Source organism: Megalops cyprinoides, chromosome 12 (assembly GCF_013368585.1).
Source record: "Megalops cyprinoides isolate fMegCyp1 chromosome 12, fMegCyp1.pri, whole genome shotgun sequence".
Taxonomy (NCBI): domain Eukaryota; kingdom Metazoa; phylum Chordata; class Actinopteri; order Elopiformes; family Megalopidae; genus Megalops; species Megalops cyprinoides.
The window spans coordinates 15662236-15680979 of NC_050594.1; the positions used below are offsets into that span (position 1 = coordinate 15662236).

Sequence of the window (18744 nt, forward strand, 5' to 3'; positions counted from 1 at the left end):
AGGACCAACATACATAACGGATTCAAGCAGAATCGCATGATGAAAACAGCACGTGGGGAAAAGGCAGAAATGGCCAGCCCTACATCGAACAAGGGGATGGGTTACCCCAAAATGCAACCTGTTCGTTTTCTCAAATCAACGTACACATACACTCCATCTCTGAACTCCCCCTTGACGTTTTTAATCATCGTTAAATTTTTTTTATATATAATTAGATAAGTACTGCCTTCCTGATTATCTAGCCAAGCAGAAGGACAAGATTCCTTTGTTTCTCAACAAGTGTTTGGCAAGGGAGGCCACACGACAGATTGTAATATAATATAACCATGCGAAACTAAAGTGTGCAAACTGAGGGCTGGCCAACAGGCCCCCGGGGCCTGCTCGCTCATACACTCTATTTACATGGAGATCCAATCCAGGAGAATCTCCAATGCCAACTTAAGACTCAATATGCCTAAATACTGTATTTATAGCTGCATATAGGAAAAAAATAAGCGCAGACTGATAAATGTACATTGTCTGCTGCTGTAAGATGCGTAGGCCCCGCCCCTCAGGTGCACACTTGTTTATCTTGCATCTTTTTTTTTTTAATGATTTTTTTATTGTTAATAATAACACGGCACACAACGAACATACCACTACTTATACCAGCTCTGATAAGCTATTCATCTATAGATTTTCTGTTTTATCTGCACTGACTTTTTCCACTCCCACCCGCCCCACCCCCCCACCCAAGCCCTCCACCCCGCCACCCAAGCCCTCCCAAATCAACCCCTTCACCCCACCACCACCCCACCCACCCTGCCATCCACCCCATCCTTCTCCCATTACCCTCCCACATCCTAAGGTTTCCACAATAAGCAAAAAAACAAAAACCAAAAAAAAAAAAACAAAACAGTAAGTTCAAACCGAATTAAAGTAGACCTTTCAAATAAAAAAGCAAAAAGGAAAAAACGCCATCTTTGTTTTTAGTATCAGTAGCAAAAAAGCCTTTTATATTCATCGCCAAACTCACTCTATATTGACGACAAAAAAGCGTAGGGTCTGAGAGCAATGTTTGGCTGCTGGGCTGAATAAATAACTCTCAAACTGTTTTTATGTAGGCTGAGGGAATTCACTTTTGTATGACTGAAACGACATCATTTCCTGCAAGCTACCAGGCAAGGATTTTTTTCATAGTGCTAGGTATCCCCCCATAAAAAAGAAAAAAAAAAAAATCCTCCCCATAGAATTCTCATACCCCTTTGAGCATGGTGGCCCTGTCATAATGTCCCTCTGTGTCCCTAGCCTGGAGAGGGGTCCAGTTTAGTTTGACTAAGAGGAAAAAAACCTGACAAAATGAAAAAAGGTTGTTTTAATAATGGCTGGCAGCCTGGATTCTTTTGTGATGTCACCTGTTGCTTTTCGTCTCATCTTCGCAAGTTTGGGCCTGAGTACTGGGGCTCTGGATCACCCCCATTCTGGGCCAGGCTGGGTAATGTGGTACTGTTTTGTAGAGGCATGTGGAGATGGGGGGGGTTCGGGGGTCGGGGAGAGGGGAGCGGACGTATGGCGGAGGCAAAGCGGAAGGGATCGTTATAGTTGGAAGCCCTCCATGGGCGCCTCCTGCTGTGGGAAAAGGTACTGCTGTTGGTTCTCGTCCACCTGTGGGGCCAGGCTGGCATCTTCCTCCTCCACACCAAAGTAGTGCTCGATCAGGTCAAAAGCCTTCTGGTAGATCTCCTGGTTCTCATGACTCTGCAGGAACTCAATCTTGTCCAGGCCTGTGAGAACATGGAAGACTTGGATGAAGCTGATCCTACACTAAGATAAAAACAAAGGACTACTGGGCCCGAGAGCGCTGTACTGGGCTTGCATATGGTATAACAGTTTAGAGACCAGACTCAGGATTGTTGCTGTTCATGTCAGACACTGCTGCTGCACCTCTAAGAAAGAGACCAGTATATTTTAGACTACATCCCTTGGGTCAAAATGCTCTATAACCATTTTACAGCGCTGCCGCTGTGACATGGGCCTTCTTTACAAGATGTATGAGAGCACATGTTGCACACAGTGCGCATGTGTTGGACCGCAGTGCCTGTACCATGTGTTGCAGTTTGGGCTTAGCATTACTGTGTGTAGGCTGAATGGTGAGAGGTTGTTTCAGGTTAACCACTAGAATGTGTAGGGTGAACACTGAGCATGTACAGAGTGAACAGTAAGTGTGTGTGTGGGGTGAACTGTAACAGTGAACAGTGAGCATATACAAGGTGAAGACTGAGAGTGTGTGTGTGGGATGAAGAGTATGAGTGTGTGGGGTGAAGAGTAAGTGTATGTACGCGAGCACTAACAGCGAGCAGTGAAAATGTATAGGGATGAGCAGTAAGAGTTTGTAGGGTGAAACGTAAGTGCGTACCGTAGGCCTCCTCAATGAGGCCGCAGTAGGGGTTGATACCGCTGCCGTTCTGCTTGGCCTCCTGCTCCCCGAGTCTGAGGATGTTCTCCAGCCCGTTGAGCGCCACCTGGACGATCTTGGAGTCCATGACCGTCAGCAGGTCACACAGCGGCTTGATGCAGCCCAGATTTACCAGGTACCTGAGGAGGAAAAACAGGCGGAATAGAGTATGGTCGCCGGCTCCTCATGCAAGATTATATTTCTCAAGTTCAGGTGCTTTTCAGAAAACGACCATCTATATATCAGCAACAAGCTACATGAATCTGCTGATGCTAATGCCACAACTGTTCATGCAGCATGTCTGTACCTTTGTTCTGTCACATTGTTAAAAGCCTGATACCAGAGTGCTTGCATTCAAACTGTCTTCATGTAGTGCAAAATAACCACTGCACACTAAATTCAAAGGCTCGAACATAATAACAATTGTTCAGCTCCAACGGATGTGTGTATTATAGAATTATCAAAGAAATACTCAGGTTATGTATTATGGAATAGGATGAACCATTTAAAATGGCTTGGGGGTTACAAGGCAAAGAGGACAAGAGCGCTGACATTTGGTAGCTTTTGTTTGTTGGAAACGTTTCTGTCAGGCCTGTTGTGAGGGCAGTTCCCAGTGGTGGACACGGCTGCAAAGGGCAGAGAATGTGGGGACCACTGTTTCAGCCTAAACTAAAACAGGCTTGTTTAATCAGCGCTAACAGAGACCTCACATTTTCAGCACAATTACTGAAAGAAGCTGTTAAGTCGTTGGGACATAATTTTCCCCTTCCTGATGGCCAACGAATTCCAAGATCAGCTGACTTTCTGCCACAGTCCCAAAACATTTATGTATATTAAAAAAGTCTTGCTTCATGCTGTAATTCAATCTCTGTAAACATCTCACAACAAGGCTTCACAGAGAGCACAGGATCCAAGTTTAGCTCATGCCTGAGATTCCTGCGTCCGCCGGAGCTGCCTCCTCCCTCAGCAAGCCCCCTCACCCCCCCAAGCGCAGTAAGAAAAAGCCTGTCAGATGAGAATCCACCACATCTGATCTGCTAACTTCAGATCACATTTTAGCGTTTGTTGAAGGCGTGAAAATCCAGGGGGCTGATAAGAAATAAGAACGGCTCTGTTTGGATGGGCTTGCGGCCGCGACACCATCCGCTCACATTCCACGCAATTTAAGGCAACAGCACGGCGCAACCACTTGCTGGGCCGCAGCCCAGACACAGGCTGGCCAAACCCGTGCTCTGGTGACAATGAGGCCTTTCAAATACCAATGGAAACAGTGAAACTGTTTTACTGCCAGCTCTCCCACAAAACAGATTAGAACTATACAGGGGACCACAGAGATCAGACTGCAGGATGGCTTCAGAGACCACTGGAGTCCCTTGAATCATTAGGAAAAGCATTCAGATGTATGAGTGTGGTCCCTGGGCAGGATCCTGTTCCATCTTCTGAATCTCTGTAAGGTCCTATGCTGAGCAGACAAGTGGTAAAAACCTCTTTCAGATTGTTTATGTACTGGATGCACTGGGGCATGCTAATGTCACCCTAACCACAACAGTCACCACAGCCACAAAGTGATATCAAACACTGTGGCTCTGATGTCAGAGTCTGGTGGCCAGGTTCTAAAAGTCATGGAGGTTCTGCCTCACCTGGACTCAAATCCCAGAATTCCCAGCTCACCTGATCTGCTCTGGAGTCCCGCCTGATGTGGCATTTGTGATTGCCCACGCCGCCTCTTTCCTCGTGCGGAACTCGGCCTTCTGCAGGATGTCGATCAGCACAGGGAATATGTTTGCATCTATCACCGTCTGAGGGAGAGAGAGAAAGGGAAGTGAGGTCTTCTTTTGTGAAACTGAGCTGTAATACATCTCGTCGACTGAGCTTTAGATCTCCCTGATCACTTTAAAACACTGACAAGACGACCCGTTTCAGTGGAAGCTGAAGCAAAAGAAAAGCTGTCACACACAAGACAACCAGAATCCCAAGACGTCCTACATGTGGCTCCCCGAAGCCCACCTGGATCTGAGCTCTGTTTCCCGCTGTGATGTTGGAGATGGTCCAGCAGGCCTCCTTGCGGATGGACTCCTTCGGGCTGCTCAGGAGATGCAGGAGACAGGGCAGGGCGGAGCAGTTCAGAACCACCTGATGGAGACATGGAAAACCCTGGGGTGAGTGGAGGTGCTGATGCACAGGAAGGCCACATATTTAGCCTCCCCCCCAAGTGCATAGAAACAAATCAAATTCTATCAAGGCGGGGCAGCCCTTGCAGCCCTCCGTACACTGCAAGGTTTGTCGTCAGCTCCTCAACATTTTTCATCTTATTGCATCCTGCAAAATGTCATAAAACAAATAAAATACTGTCTCAAAGGTTACGCCAATTCATCACCACCAGGTGATGGACAGGCAGTGACTAGTCAAAGGGAGCTCATTAAACGTGAGTGTGCACAATTAACTTAGATGCACAAGGCCTGTTAAAACTTGTTTATCTGCCATGGCTATTAAGCAGTTGCCTGAAACAGCGCCCAGTACGCTGAGTGTTAAGTCTCCTTTGGACCTTACTGCATTGCACAAACAGGCCCTTAATGGTGCTGCAGTGTTACGACGTGCCACACTGCATGGTGGGCCCAGGGTGTTCCTCTCTAGCATGGTGACGAGGGCTTTATTTATTTGCCATTGGCTGCACTTCAGCATTTCACACATACTGTGACTCATTCACACAGCTCTACAGGGGCAGCTAACAAGGAGCGAAGCAGACACAAGTAGAGATTCTGAGCCTTTAAAACATACCAAATCTCAGAACTCCGCAGGCATGGTGCCCGAACTCCTACCCCCAAGCCCACACAGTACATACTGCCCCAGAGCTGGGACTCCAGTCACAGTGCCCTGACCCCTATCCCTGCCCCCTCACAGCACATGCTGCCCGTGACCTGGAACTCCAGTCAGTGTCGTGATCCCCACCCCATCCATACACGGTACCACTGCCCCCGAATCCCCTGCTCTTTCCCACCTGTGTCTGGATGTCATCGCCTGTGACGATGTTGCCCACCGCTCTGAGTGCTGGTGAGGCCACCTTGTAGTCCGTATGCCTAAGACAGACAGACAGACAAACATACAGAGAGTAGAACAAATGAGATAACCAATCCAAAATAATTATTTATAAGGTTTAAGCTTGTGTGCCCCATGACAGACCTTATTCCCCATGTGGAACTGTATCCCTTCAGTGGAACTTTATTTCAAGGATGGCACTAATGATGCAGTGTTTGTCTAACCCTACTGACTGAACTGTCTCTCTGAAAAAGATGTAAATGTAAAAGTCACAGGATTACGACATTTCCACTGTCATTCAAACGTACAGTCAAATCACTCATGGAGTAAACATCCGTTCTTCCAGCTGAATATTTACAGACTACTTGCTCCGGGTCACCCCATCATGGCACATGTCCTTCCGGCAGGTTCTCTGGACTACAGCAGGGCAGGTATACATGGTTTGTGCCCCAGGAAGAGAGCATCTCTAGCGATTTAACGCGTGCACGTGCAGCCTGTCAGAGGTTAAGGATAAGGACATGCGCCATACAGAATCCCACACTCACATGAGCAGCTCCACCAGCCTCCTGCAGACCCCCGAGTCGATGACGGCCTGGATTTTCTCATTGGGCCCGTCTGAGAGATAGGACAGGGCCCAGCAGGCGTCCGCCAGCAGGTCCGGATCGCTGCTGAACAGCAACCGGGACAGAACCGGCAAACAGGGGGACACCTGGTGGGAGGGACAGAACTGCCAATCAATCGAACACCGAGGACAGAGTAAAGCACAAGTGACCGCCTCTGTGAAGCAGCTATGGCATTTTCTGAGTGTAACCATAAACAGCCAGTGTACTCTCATATCAAACTCTCACACAACATGATGGTGAAGCTTTGAAGTTTTCGGTTCTTGAAATGACACCCATTAAACCCTGCCTAGGCCATGTCAAAGAGAACCAAGGCCTTGAGAAACTGTGCTTTATTGTGATACTGCAGCTGAGTGATGCAGGGGTCATAGGTCAGACTGTGCTGTACTCATCACAGCTTGCTGTCAGAGGAAGGCAAAGCTCTGTAGGTGCACAGCACTCTCCACGGCCAAGGTTTCATCATCGCCATCATCATCAATACTCATGTATCATCGATACTAATGTGTTTCGTTACTGTCATTAACACTCATTTGCACCATTATTATCAGTACACATGTGTATCATCACCACCAACATATGTGTCCTTACTATCATTAATACACGTATGTATCATTATCATGTCATCATCATCAACAGACAGTGCATCGACATCATCACATGTGAGCATTGACGGCTGAGGCTTCATCATAAAAGGAGCATCAAATCGCTTTGCTTGCCCTATGCTGTGACCTGGCTTTCCAATGCATTACTGGTCACTGGTATGGTGCTGCATGTGGGTCCAGTTCTGACCACATCTCAGAAGCAGGTCAGTGCTGGGTTGCCTGAATGCTCACCAGTGCCTGTTGACATCCACAGAATTTGACACGCAAACGCTCAGCTCATGAATCTCTGTGGGCTGACTTACAGAGCTCTATTTTAAACACCTTGTGAACCTCGGCAGCTTGCAGAGATTAGGGTTAATTACCTCACTGAATGCCCACACGGAGTCTCAAACACACCAACCCCTTTGCCTCACTGCCGTCAGTGCAAACACTTCCTGTCCTCAGTCATGCAAGCGTGAGAAACACACTGTACTCAACTTAAAGTCACATTACTGTCACACACACACACACACACACACGCGCAGACACAGTCCTGTATATGCTGCTAAGTTAAGTGTGACACACATGCTGTCCTGAGTATGCACCCACATAACTGTGAAAAACATGTTGTCCTCAATATGCAGTATGTGTGAAACACATGGTCATCAAAATGCAATCAACAATGCACTGACATATACACACTACATGCAATAAGCAAAAGTGTATACATAGAAATATTCTAATATTCTGTGCCAAAATTGTGCAGAAAACCAGAACCATTGAAAGTAGACTTTAAACTGCACAAGTGGAGAAGTATTATAGAAAGAATGATTAAATTTATCAACAGTCACAGCTGTTTAAAACAATAAAAAATATTAAATAATAAACACCCCATTTATTTCCTAATCATACATCCTCATAACAACCAAGGAAATAGGTTAAAACACATGCACACACAACTCATGCACACTATTGTACTCACACAAATGTCGACCAACACAAGTGCCCAAATGCACGCACAACTTCACTTTTGGGACACAAACACAATTGTCAGTCAGCATTAGCTAGAAGGCAAGGGGAGAGTGTACAGCTCCTTTAAGGGCTGAACTGTGCGATTCTTAAACAGCAAGGTCACCACACCTTTTGGTCAGCTATCAGGGCCAATCAGCAAGGCCAGAGGGCACTGAGTTCAGATGCTGTGGGGAAACACACAGCAGGTGTGAAACAGGTTACCTTTTCAAAGTCTGGGGGCGGGCTCTTCCCTCGGCACAGATTAGAGAGTGCCCAGACTGCGTTCCTGGTCATGGTCAGCCTGGTAGACTTGGTCAGCAACCTGCGGAGAAGCAAAAAGGCCATGTTAATCAAACACATCCAGTGAATGAGCAAACTCCCTTCCATTTCTTCATCTAAAACAGCTGGGCGTTTACCACTGACATGAACGCAGAACAGAAACACCAAAAACTAAGAGCTGAATGGCTGGTGACCTTGGCTTTTGGTAAAGCATACATCTAAAGATAACACTTTATAAATGAGTCAAATAGTTGATGTATGTGTTGACAATAAAGATTATTGTTGACATTTTAAGAAAAATGACATTACCTAGACCTACACAAGTAGCTATTACCATACTGGCTTTAGCCAGGAACTTCAGAGTCAAGAACAGCAGTGACACACACCTCCAGCCCAATGGGTAATGAATATGCCAAGTCACTCTCTACAGTCACAAACACTGGCTTCACGCTATCAGATCAAAGGCAATATTTATTTGCCAGCTCCAGGAGAGTCTTGCCCCCGGCCAAACACAGAAACATGCCCTTCTCCGCGCACACACACATTCAGGATGCCATACTGGGCTGGACTTCAAAAAGCACCAGTCTGAAGGCCGAGTCCAAATCAGCGTGACAGGCCTGGGTATATCACTGGGTCCCTTGGCTGGTGCGGCAGGACTCACATTAACAGCGGTGGGAGGATGTTGCAGTTGAGTACGTAATCTCTGCACACTGCACTGTCGCCGGCGATGTTCCCCAGAGCCCACACGGCCTGAAACACAGGTCACACGCTGCCATCACTCACACAGAACAGTGCACCAGTGTAGAAACAGAAACCCGGGGGAAAGGTTACCTTACAGTGCTTTGTCCACACAAGGGCCGAGGACCAGGTGAATTGTAACAGATTCCAAACAAAGAGTTCCACAGAAGGTAATTTCACCCGGGCAGCTGAACGCTGAACGTTACCTGTTCCTGCACGTCCTCGAAATCTGAGTTCAGGAGCTCGATGAAGATGGGCACCGCGCCTGCCTCTATCACAATTTTGGTCTGCTGGGACGTTCCCGACGCGATGTTGGTCAGCGCCCACGCTGCCTCAAACTGTGGTGGAAATGAAGCAGAACATCTGCCATCCATACTGAATGTGTGGGGTAATACTCATCCATTACACACGTTCAAACTTCACACTCTCCTGTCACCTCGGTTCTTCCTCACTTGAGCACACATACACACATACATGCCTGCCTGTGCACAGACACACACACAAACACACCTGTAATGTGCAGTTGATGCTTTTCTTCAGGAACTCCACAAACCTCTCCACCACACCAGGTGTATTGATGACTTCGTCGATGGGCGGATTGGGCTCTAGAGAAGTGAGGGTAACAGAGGAGTAGACACAGAATCACTCAGTTCTGACTGGCCAACATGTCAGAGAGAGAGAGAGAGAGAAACAGAGGTATGGGTGAAGGGAGGGGGAAAGAGGATGAAGGAGAGAGAACAGGGAAAGATAACAGAGAACAATAGAAGAAAAAGAAGAGAGAAGGGAAAACAGAGCAAGAAAATAAAACAGTTTTTTTGTAGCACAGGCAGCAGTGTAACTATACCTTTTGACAGCAATTTTCTGAATTTCTGTGTTGTGGCGAGCTGGAGTTCGGGATCTTCTGAAAACAGTGTCTCCACCATGCTCCTTGTGATGACCCCCTCCTGAAACAACACACCTGGGAAGTGAACTTAGCTGTTCACCAGTGCATGACCCGAGGCTACAGACTGTACGCTAGTTGTACTATACGTGGGCCACATGACCCAGGGAAGGGAGAGAAGGACAGAGAGGAGAAAGGGGAGAGGAGGGGAGGCGAGAGAGGGAGATAGGCAAGGAGAGAGGGAAGAGGGGAGAGGGGACAGAGAAAAAGGGTGGCGAGGAAGTGGGAAGAGGGGTAGGCGAGAGAAGAAAAGACAGATGAGGGGAAAAATAAGAGGAGAAAGAGAGGAGAGGGGGAAAGGGGAAAAGACTGGCTCACTCACCCCTGTAGTGGAAGAGCTGATGAAGGAGTCCATGAGGGGACTTTCCAACAGGCCTGCTTCCTCATTCAGCATGTCCACGTTTCTCCTCTTGAAGAGCTGCCAATCACAGGGAGAGGCCAATCACAGCCGTGTTCTCTCCTCAGCTCTCGTGCTTCTGAGTGTGCTGGTGGGTGGGGGGGGCGTGTGGATGGACAGGGGCTCGCTCACCTGCTGCTCGCGCTTCTGTTTCCTCAGCTGGATCCCCTCCTCCTCGCGTCTCCGGCGCATCTCCTCCAGGTTCAGCGCTTTGTTCTTGTAGCGGTTCATTCTGTGGTTATCCCTCGCGGGACTCGCCGTGGTTTCTGCGGAGAGACAAGCCAACGTCGGCTTAGAAGAGGGCCAGCTGTCCCTGGCTATCTGGCCCTGCCAAGGGCTCTATTCACCACCACAACCGCTCCCAACTACCCACAAATGGCATTTCTTGAGGACTTAGAAGAATACTACAGGGTACAAAATAAACCAAGATACACAGAACTGCCTGTTTTTGAATCCGCGGGAAACAAAATAAACTCTAGAAGGCGGTGAAACCTCATTTCCCCAACCCAGAGCAAATAAACAAGTCCTGGTCACAGTTTGCTTACGCTTCACAGTGTACCATACAACAAATGTAGTGGTAACATCAACAAAATGTAAGGCAAAGCATTGCCAGAAGTCTTTCCAGATTTAGTTAGAACTGAGGTCCATTTCACTGTATAATTCAAAAAACAAACATATCAATCTGCTCCTGTTTGTACTAGATAATCTATTCGTATGCCCTGCAAATTTGCTTCCACTGACTTTGCTTGCTTCCCTTAATTTTCGGTTGAGGAATTATCTCTGCTGCTACCCTTCTGCTCTGATTGGCTGGTAATTGTTCCTACGGCTCAAATGGTAGAGCATGGGACGCCAAGGTTTTGGGTTTGATTCCCAGGAAACACACATAATAACAAAATGTTTACCTCCAATGTGCTGTTAGTGGTTTTGGATAAAAGTGTCTGCTAAATAAATAACTATAACTGTAACTGTAACTGACAAAGCTTCAATATGCTGTATCGGAGAGATTACTCCTAATGACACGATGACAACTAATGACACAGCCCAGCCACGAACTTGTGATATTTTGGGCTGCACAGCTTAGCCTGCACTTGGAACTGGCATCCTAACCGTCAGACACTTGGGAGCTTGCCGGAGTGGCTTCTACCAGGGTGCAGGATTGGTCTGTGGTACTTTTCCCAGACAGAAGCACACCAGACTATGATGCACTACAAGTGTACAGTACAGTGGATACTGTGCAATGTGCATCCTCACAACAGTGACAGCGCCAACAAAATCACCCGAAGAGCGAAAGTGTTTTCTGAATGCAGGATACAAAGATTAAACAACACAACGGAAAAAACGGCAATGAACAAACACATTTTTGAGCCATTCCTGTCTGCGAAGCAAAATCGTGAGGTTAATGGCTCCTCGCACAGTGACAAATGCCGTCTCCCTGTTGTTCTGACAGCTTGACAATCGGGCTATTGTGAGCAATCAGCGAGATGAATGGGACACTTACGGAATGTCTAACAGTGATTACATCCGTGTCTCTGCGTTCCACTCCATACGCATCACTTCCTTTCCGCTCAGATAAGGGCTCTGCGGGCCGCCCTTTCCAGGCCCAAACCTGACACAGAGGCCGGAGCGGCCCCCAGCTGGACACAGCCGCAGTGAAGAACCCCCCCCCCACAGCCCTGTCTGTCCCGAGACACAACCCTGTGTCCCACAGTCCGTCCAGCTTTCAGTCTCCTTAAACCAACTGAATGTGAGGCTGGGACAGGGATAAACCTAAAACTCCCGACCATCTGTATATTCGCCACAATGTGGCAGACACTTTAAAATGTTGTTTTTCTGATTACATTAAATCGTGCCCCTGCATGTAGAACAGCCATTAGTGCTGGCTGTTCTTTTTGCTGTTATTTGTTTTAACACATTCATCGGGAAGGTGCTCACTTACGAGCTGAAGTGTGAACAGCAGCTCTACTAGCATAAAGAAAACGCAACCAGACAGGAAGTATTTAGCTTCTGTGTTCCGACTGTGTCTGTCATTTGAGCATTAAGCCACCAGCTAGGCCGGGCCGCAAAAGTGTCTGGGTATTGCGCTGTACTTCCCTCCACAAATGAACATATTATGGTTTCAGTCTGAGCCCAAATCCTCCTCCAATGAGGACGGAAGTGTGAGAGACTATGATAGGCCTGGAGAGGAAGAGACTGACAGAGACGATGGGACTCTCCCTTAGTGGATACAGTAGCTATGTCCTGTGGTATCTGTTCCCACTGCTGTGAAACTTATCAGTTTATCAGCCGCCAGGAGCTACAATTTCAAACTTTTAAGTCAACAGCCACAACAACATCCAGCCATGACTCCCTGACAATATTATCATTTTTTATTGTGTTGTGTTGTCTCAGTGGTGCGGCAGCTTGCCAATCCAGGTCATCAAGGAATGATAATAGGTCGGAAGGAATAATAATTTTATTTGTCAAGTCTTCCCCAGGCTCAATGTGCTGTACAATTAGCTTTGACACAAGAAAATTTTAAAATATACAGCAGTCTCAGCATGAGCTGCAAATTAAACATTAGCCTATATAACACAAGCAACTGTACCTAATATACACTATACAATATTTTACTGATAACAATCAACACCAGTTACTTAACAGTGTGACATATATGTGCTAAGGCTAGATTCAAGAAACACTTGAGTTGGTTCCATAGCAGGATGTCTATGTGAAGCCCTTGGATAGGGAATGCCTCCTCCCCATTTCAAAATATTTTACACTTGTCAACTGCCAATTATTGCTATGCTCATCTTTGCCAGTTTAAATTACAATGACATACTGCTGGTACTGCTTGAAAGCAATTTTCTGTATGTACTTTCATTTCAGGTCTACAACCGCATTACCACTCACAGCACCTTTCTATCTATCGAGCTACAATGTGCAGTGGGCTGAAGGTGTCAGTCTTCTTCTGTAGCATGTCTTTACCATGTAGCATGTTACCGTGTGACTTACTCCTACATGAGAAAACTGGCTCTTTCTCTCCCCCTTAAAATCATTTATATTAGCATAGATCTGACCACTTTTATTCTTAGGTAAAACTATTCTAGAACATTCTGTACAAAATGCACTGAGTGAGCTAGCGAGCTGAAATTCAGCAGGTTTCTGCCTGCTGGTCTCAACACACCAACATAGGGTAATGATTCAGTCAGTCCTAAACTGGCCCTCTGGCAAGTTACAGCTTACCACTCCACTGACTGCAAGTCCTTGCTCTCTAAGCAGTAGAATAATGTGGATTGGTTCCTTCACTTGCAGAAATGACGTTGCCATGTGTTCAGCAGAACAATCATTTGATTACAATCAATGCTCAAGCCAATGTTGAAAGGATTCGGACACAGAAATTATACCTCCAGGACAAAAAATATGGCACACTGTGACACAGTTTGGCTATCAGCATAACAGCTGTGGCAGGCTCTCCCAGATGTGGGTTACAGGGGTCTGGATGCAGTCCACATTCGGTGATTTAATTTAACAGATGTACACCTTACTAAATCAATTCAGAAGAAATTTTTATGAACTAAAACCGTCAATCTCTGTAATTCACTGTCCTCTCTTCTTACTTCACTCATTGGGTTCTTGAGTAAAGCAGAATTTCTTTCCATTCCCCATTCAGTTTAGTGCTGGTCAGCTTTTCTGTGAAAGAACTCAATTTGTCCCATCAGTTGTTGTTTCAGTGTAATCGCACCTATACTGACTGGTACCAAGTTTCCAGAACAATCTTCCTAATCATCTGTGATGAAGTGGTTTTAAAAATGCTGCATCCTTGTTGGCTTTAATATTAAATGGTGCCACATTAGCGAAAAATGCCTTTCAACAAAATTCTTTCAGAAAATATCCAGCTCTATAAATGGATATTTTATATGGAACAAAATGTAACTTATGCAAGTTACATTCAGCTCTGAACAAGAATATCTGATAAGTAAAGAATATCGATATTAACAATGATACTAACATAAGGACATACAGAGAGATGGAACTTCTGGTCATGAATAACTGTCTTCTCTTTCAGCTGAGCTTGCTGAAACAAAAGGCTTTAAAAATGTAAAGTGCATAATTTTAAAACCACTGCTTTAGTCCAAACCATACCACACCAATTTCACTCTAAAACATTCCAGCTTCTTCAGTGCTGACCTACCGAGGGAATGTTTGCCCCCCCCCCCCTCACTCAACCACGGACAACACGAGGGTTATTCAGCAGCCAGTCGACCAGCCGACGGAAACAAACACATTTATTCATGGCTAATCACAGCATTTGCACATAATGCCCAATCTGCCCACCCTCAGCATTAGTGCAGTCATCCCCCAGCCTGGTGTATCCTGAGTCATCCGGCGAGCGGGTGATACCACACATCGGGAAATTTGGGGGGGTGCCAGAGGCCGTGCCTGTCCCCCCCTACCCGTGCCAGCTGGCTGAACACGGGGACGTGGAGCTGGGGAGCGAGCAACGATCACAGGGCAGGTGGCTCCTCTCACAGCGCCCTTCCTCAGGTGTGCTCCCGATCTGTCCAATTAATAACACGCCAAGGAAAACCCAGAACCACCTGTTCCTCTGTCAGAACACCAACGACACAAAAGCAACACACAATGTATAGACCACGGGCCTGAATGTCACAGCGCAACTAAAGCACTGGGCAGAGAGGTGGTGGGAAGAAAAGAAGAAAGGAGAGAGAGGGAAATAACAAGAGAGAACAAGAAAGCGAGAGAGACATAAAATGAAAGAGGGGCAGGGACTGGGGGGGACAGAGGAAGAGATGTGTCCAGATGGTAGTGCCACAGGCTTCCAGCCTCACTGTGTTCAGTGGACCGCCATCAGTGCTGCTTTTAGCAAGTGCGTAGCTGGGGGTAGAGGCAGGCCTGGCCCCGGCACCCATGTGCAAGCGGCAACCGGTGTTCATTACGCCGTGCTCCGGCGTTCCCGTTATAGCTCACCGTCACATGGGCGTCTCGGAGAGGGACAGCGGGCCCGGGGCGCGTCACAGCGGGGCTATTTTAGACAAACACCTCTGGCTGGGCCTTAGAGACACACATGGGAGAAAAGCAGGATGTGCCTTCCTGAGGGGAATTTTTTTTTCCCCCCACTGAGGTGCTCACTTCCTCTGTCTCGTTGGGAATAAAGAGACCCCCCCCCCCCCCCCGCCGCCCCTTTCAGCAGCGGCACTAATGAAACAGAGCCGGCGACGGCAGACTGCTCACGTCAGCGTGATAAAGTAGAGGAATGATTAATCATGAAAGGGGCCCGATATCATGCCTCTGGTATTTGTCTTCTGGAAGTACATCAAAATGGACAGTGTTATTTCGTCCTCCCCAAAAGACAAAAAGGATGGACCTGGTCCCAGAGAAAGGTTTCTGACTGCTCTCTTTTAAAAGAGAGGGCTTGTCTCCTGTTGTCTGTCAGCAATCGGAAAGGCTAAAGCAGACAGCTGCCAGCCTCCTTCCAGATGTTCCAGGTGCACAGTGTGAGAAGAGGGAAGACCGAGAGAGAGAAAGAGTGGGAAGAGAATGCAAGGAAAAGGAAGAGAGAGAAAGAGAGCCAGTGCAGATTGCTCTCGAGAAGAGCGATGGATCAAGCAGTGCGTGCCGCCAGGCAACCTAGAACACCGCTGGGAACAGAACATTGCCGTAGCGACAGAGTTCTGGTGGGTAAATGAGGAGGCAGGGAGGTGGTGGGGGGTGTCTGCTACTGTTTCTCCAGGAGACCCAATCACTTGCCCAGGATCAAAGCATTACAACAGCACAGCGAGACTGTCGTGTGGGAAAACAGAACGCCTGCATCCGCAGCTCTTTATTCATTTCTGTTTGGAGCCAAAGGTACATACTGTTGTGGCACGCACTGATCCGACATTCCTGTGGTGAAGAAATCCCCTGTGAATCTAACTGACACGGGCCGAACAGAGGCCAAGCATAAAGAATCCACATACATGTAGAGTCAATTTCTATGAAAGTCCTCAAGAATGACAGAGAAGGCGTTTTCCTAACAGATAAAACGGTACATTTGCTCCTGAGGGCAAAAAATGAAATGTCTCTAAAAAGGAGAGGACATGCGCACAGCACTGACTCATCCCAGATCAAAGCTAACGGAAGTACAAAGAGGTTGGCTCCCAGACTGGTACAGGACATTCCAGGTGCTATGATACGCAACATTACAGCACGCTTGGCATCTCACCTCGGCTAACGACAATCTGAGCTCCACCTCCTCCTGGGAGAACGGCAACTCAGCGCTCAAGAACTGAATTATCAGTGGCTGGCATTCTGCTGATGGAGCGTGTCACTTTTTTTTTTTTAAACTTGGGCTAGTTTTCTGCTTACTAATGACAAGTGTGGCTGTCATCTAATTCAGTCTCTTGACACTAACAGTTAACAGCACTAATGATGTCACGTATTTTATTACTCTTCTGGTACGAGTCAGCTGTCAAAATTAGCCTTGGACCCACTGCATAGGCTTGCCGTGTTAAACTGATATACAGCAATGCTTGTTTAGCGTGCTACTAGGGGCACATGATGGATTGGTAATCACTTAACACGTCTTTTTTAAAGGTATGGGTTGTTGGCAGTGTTCTTATTCAAACAAAGAAACAACTGTGCTTTATTTGAACTTACACATTCTTATACATTTAAACTCCTTCAACAAATGAGAAACAACAGATCAAAGTGGATCAAACAAATCGAGGACAACGTTATAAAAACACCTACGAATGTTAAACTCCGGTTTACCAGACCGTGTAGCTAGGAGGTTCAGCACTTGGGCATACATTTTGCCTGATCAGAGACGCGGATTGAAGTGAGTTCCAACAGTCTTCCGGATGCATTTCAATCTGTCTAATCGCACGGGTTAGCTAACTAGCCAGTGTCATTTTCGCAAAGTAAGGAGAGAAATTATTACCGCTAGCTGGTTAACTAACGCTCACGAAATGGAAGGCTTCATTTATTTGTGGTTAGTAAAGATAGCTAACTCGTCTGAGTGAAAGCCCCGTAGCACTGCAAGTCGGCAAGTCGTTGTTTTGTTCCCGACGGACACGGAAAACGGACGGCTTGTTTGCAAGGATGCAAATGATTTCAAAAAAATACACAATATGTACTGTCTGGATTCGTTCATTACATCCGACGCAAGTTCAAGAACCTATTCGGCTAGCTTGGTTGCAGTTCAGCAAGCCGAACAACTTCTTAACGTTAACTGACGTCCCTAGTCTTTGTGTATGCATAGCTAGTGAGTTGGCCGAATACATTATTTTAAAGAAATGCACAAAATCTGTTAGCCTCCACTGTTAATATGCTACACAGCTGTACAGATTTTTTGGAAGGCCATCAGCAGATTATCGCACAATTCAGAGCACTCTGCAAGCCGTTCAGACAGCTGGTCCGGTTGTCGCTATTCGCTAACGTTAGCTGGGTTAGCTAGCTAGAGCTCCAGCCCGAGTTAGCTTGCCATCTGAACAGCTACCAAACAGGTCACCAATCCAACTCAACATGGGGGATAAATTTCAGTAGGGATTTTGTAAAACCAGATTTTTACAGATTTGTGAAGGCCTACCAATTAAGATAGACAAACCATCTATAGAAGTTTCGTCCGTATTCAACAAGCTCATTTTTATCTTAGTTAGTTGGCTAGATAGCTACTCAACCTACATTAAGACAGCATCTATTTAGCCTAGGTAGCTAACGTTAGCTTTTTCGTCTACTGTTCTACCCAACGAGCTAGCAGTAAGGATTTGACAAGCAAGACCCTCGAGTCTCACTAGCTAGGCTAATGTTAGCTAGGTGGCTACGTTATTTCCCCACAGCAATGGACATGTATTCTCTTTATTTGTCATTTATATGTGAAAAGAAATATTTAGAACTCACCCATGGTGGTTGATATGGTCTATAAACGCCGTGCTACCCTTCTGATAAATAGATTTTAATCTCTGAGCTCTCCCTCCTCCCTTCCAGAATTTGCTGTCGGTAGACAATATGTCCGAGAAAGACGGAAAGCCAGGGAAGACAAAATTGACGTGACTTTTTTTTTTTTTTGCCCCCCTCCCCCCGTGATTCGAAGAGAAATTTGTAAAGGTAATTAATTCTCCCTAGCTGCTATTTGACGGGATATTCACTGATGTATTATAGTGTTTTTAATAACTATACAGTGAAAGACATTCAATTAATAATTTAATTATGTGGTAGCCGTAAGGGAAACTGGCATTCCGCTAAACCTTTACGCAATTGTGTCCTTGACCGGTGCGTGTTCTGAAATGTAAAGTAGCCTCCGCTCTCTTCACCTAGTGCTTAGTTTTTCCTTTAAAATGTTACGCAAAATCTGGGAAATAGTTTTTAAATGCCGCAGTGCAGATTTAGTTGCCCACTTATGTTACCCTCGTGTTAAATGCTACAACTACTGCACTTCACACCTGTGTGTTGTTCAGTCAATTATGTGCACTGTGAATGTGTGTTCATATATGATGTATCAGACCAAACGAAAGTTACATTTACATTTACACTGCATGTCTTAATTTCACAGACGCGCTTATCCACCATGATGTACAAATATATACAGAAAGGTTAGGCTAAGACCACATATGATACTAAATCATCACTGTCAAAACCAATAGTAGGAATCATTACATAAAATAATGTGACTGTGACTGAGTAAGAGCCAAGTATCCTATACTATGTATCTGTCTACCAACGCCTTAGCCAGC

The 18744-nt window shown here is 46.3% G+C and overlaps 1 protein-coding gene across 1 annotated transcript; it reads right to left on the reverse strand.

Moving 5' to 3' along the window:
• Positions 1 to 985: 985 nt before the first annotated feature.
• On the reverse strand, positions 986 to 18010 carry LOC118786562 (importin subunit alpha-7-like). The gene is made up of 14 exons (XM_036541683.1): positions 17912 to 18010; positions 10169 to 10302; positions 9962 to 10057; positions 9544 to 9643; positions 9210 to 9304; positions 8906 to 9037; positions 8623 to 8711; positions 7905 to 8004; positions 6016 to 6179; positions 5433 to 5511; positions 4442 to 4567; positions 4106 to 4233; positions 2396 to 2574; positions 986 to 1763 (listed from the first exon to the last, which is right to left on the reverse strand). Exons 1-14 carry the CDS (start codon positions 17913 to 17915, stop codon positions 1576 to 1578), a joined length of 1614 nt encoding a protein of 537 aa, XP_036397576.1. The 5' UTR covers positions 17916 to 18010; the 3' UTR covers positions 986 to 1575.
• Between the last annotated feature and the right edge of the window lie 734 nt (positions 18011 to 18744).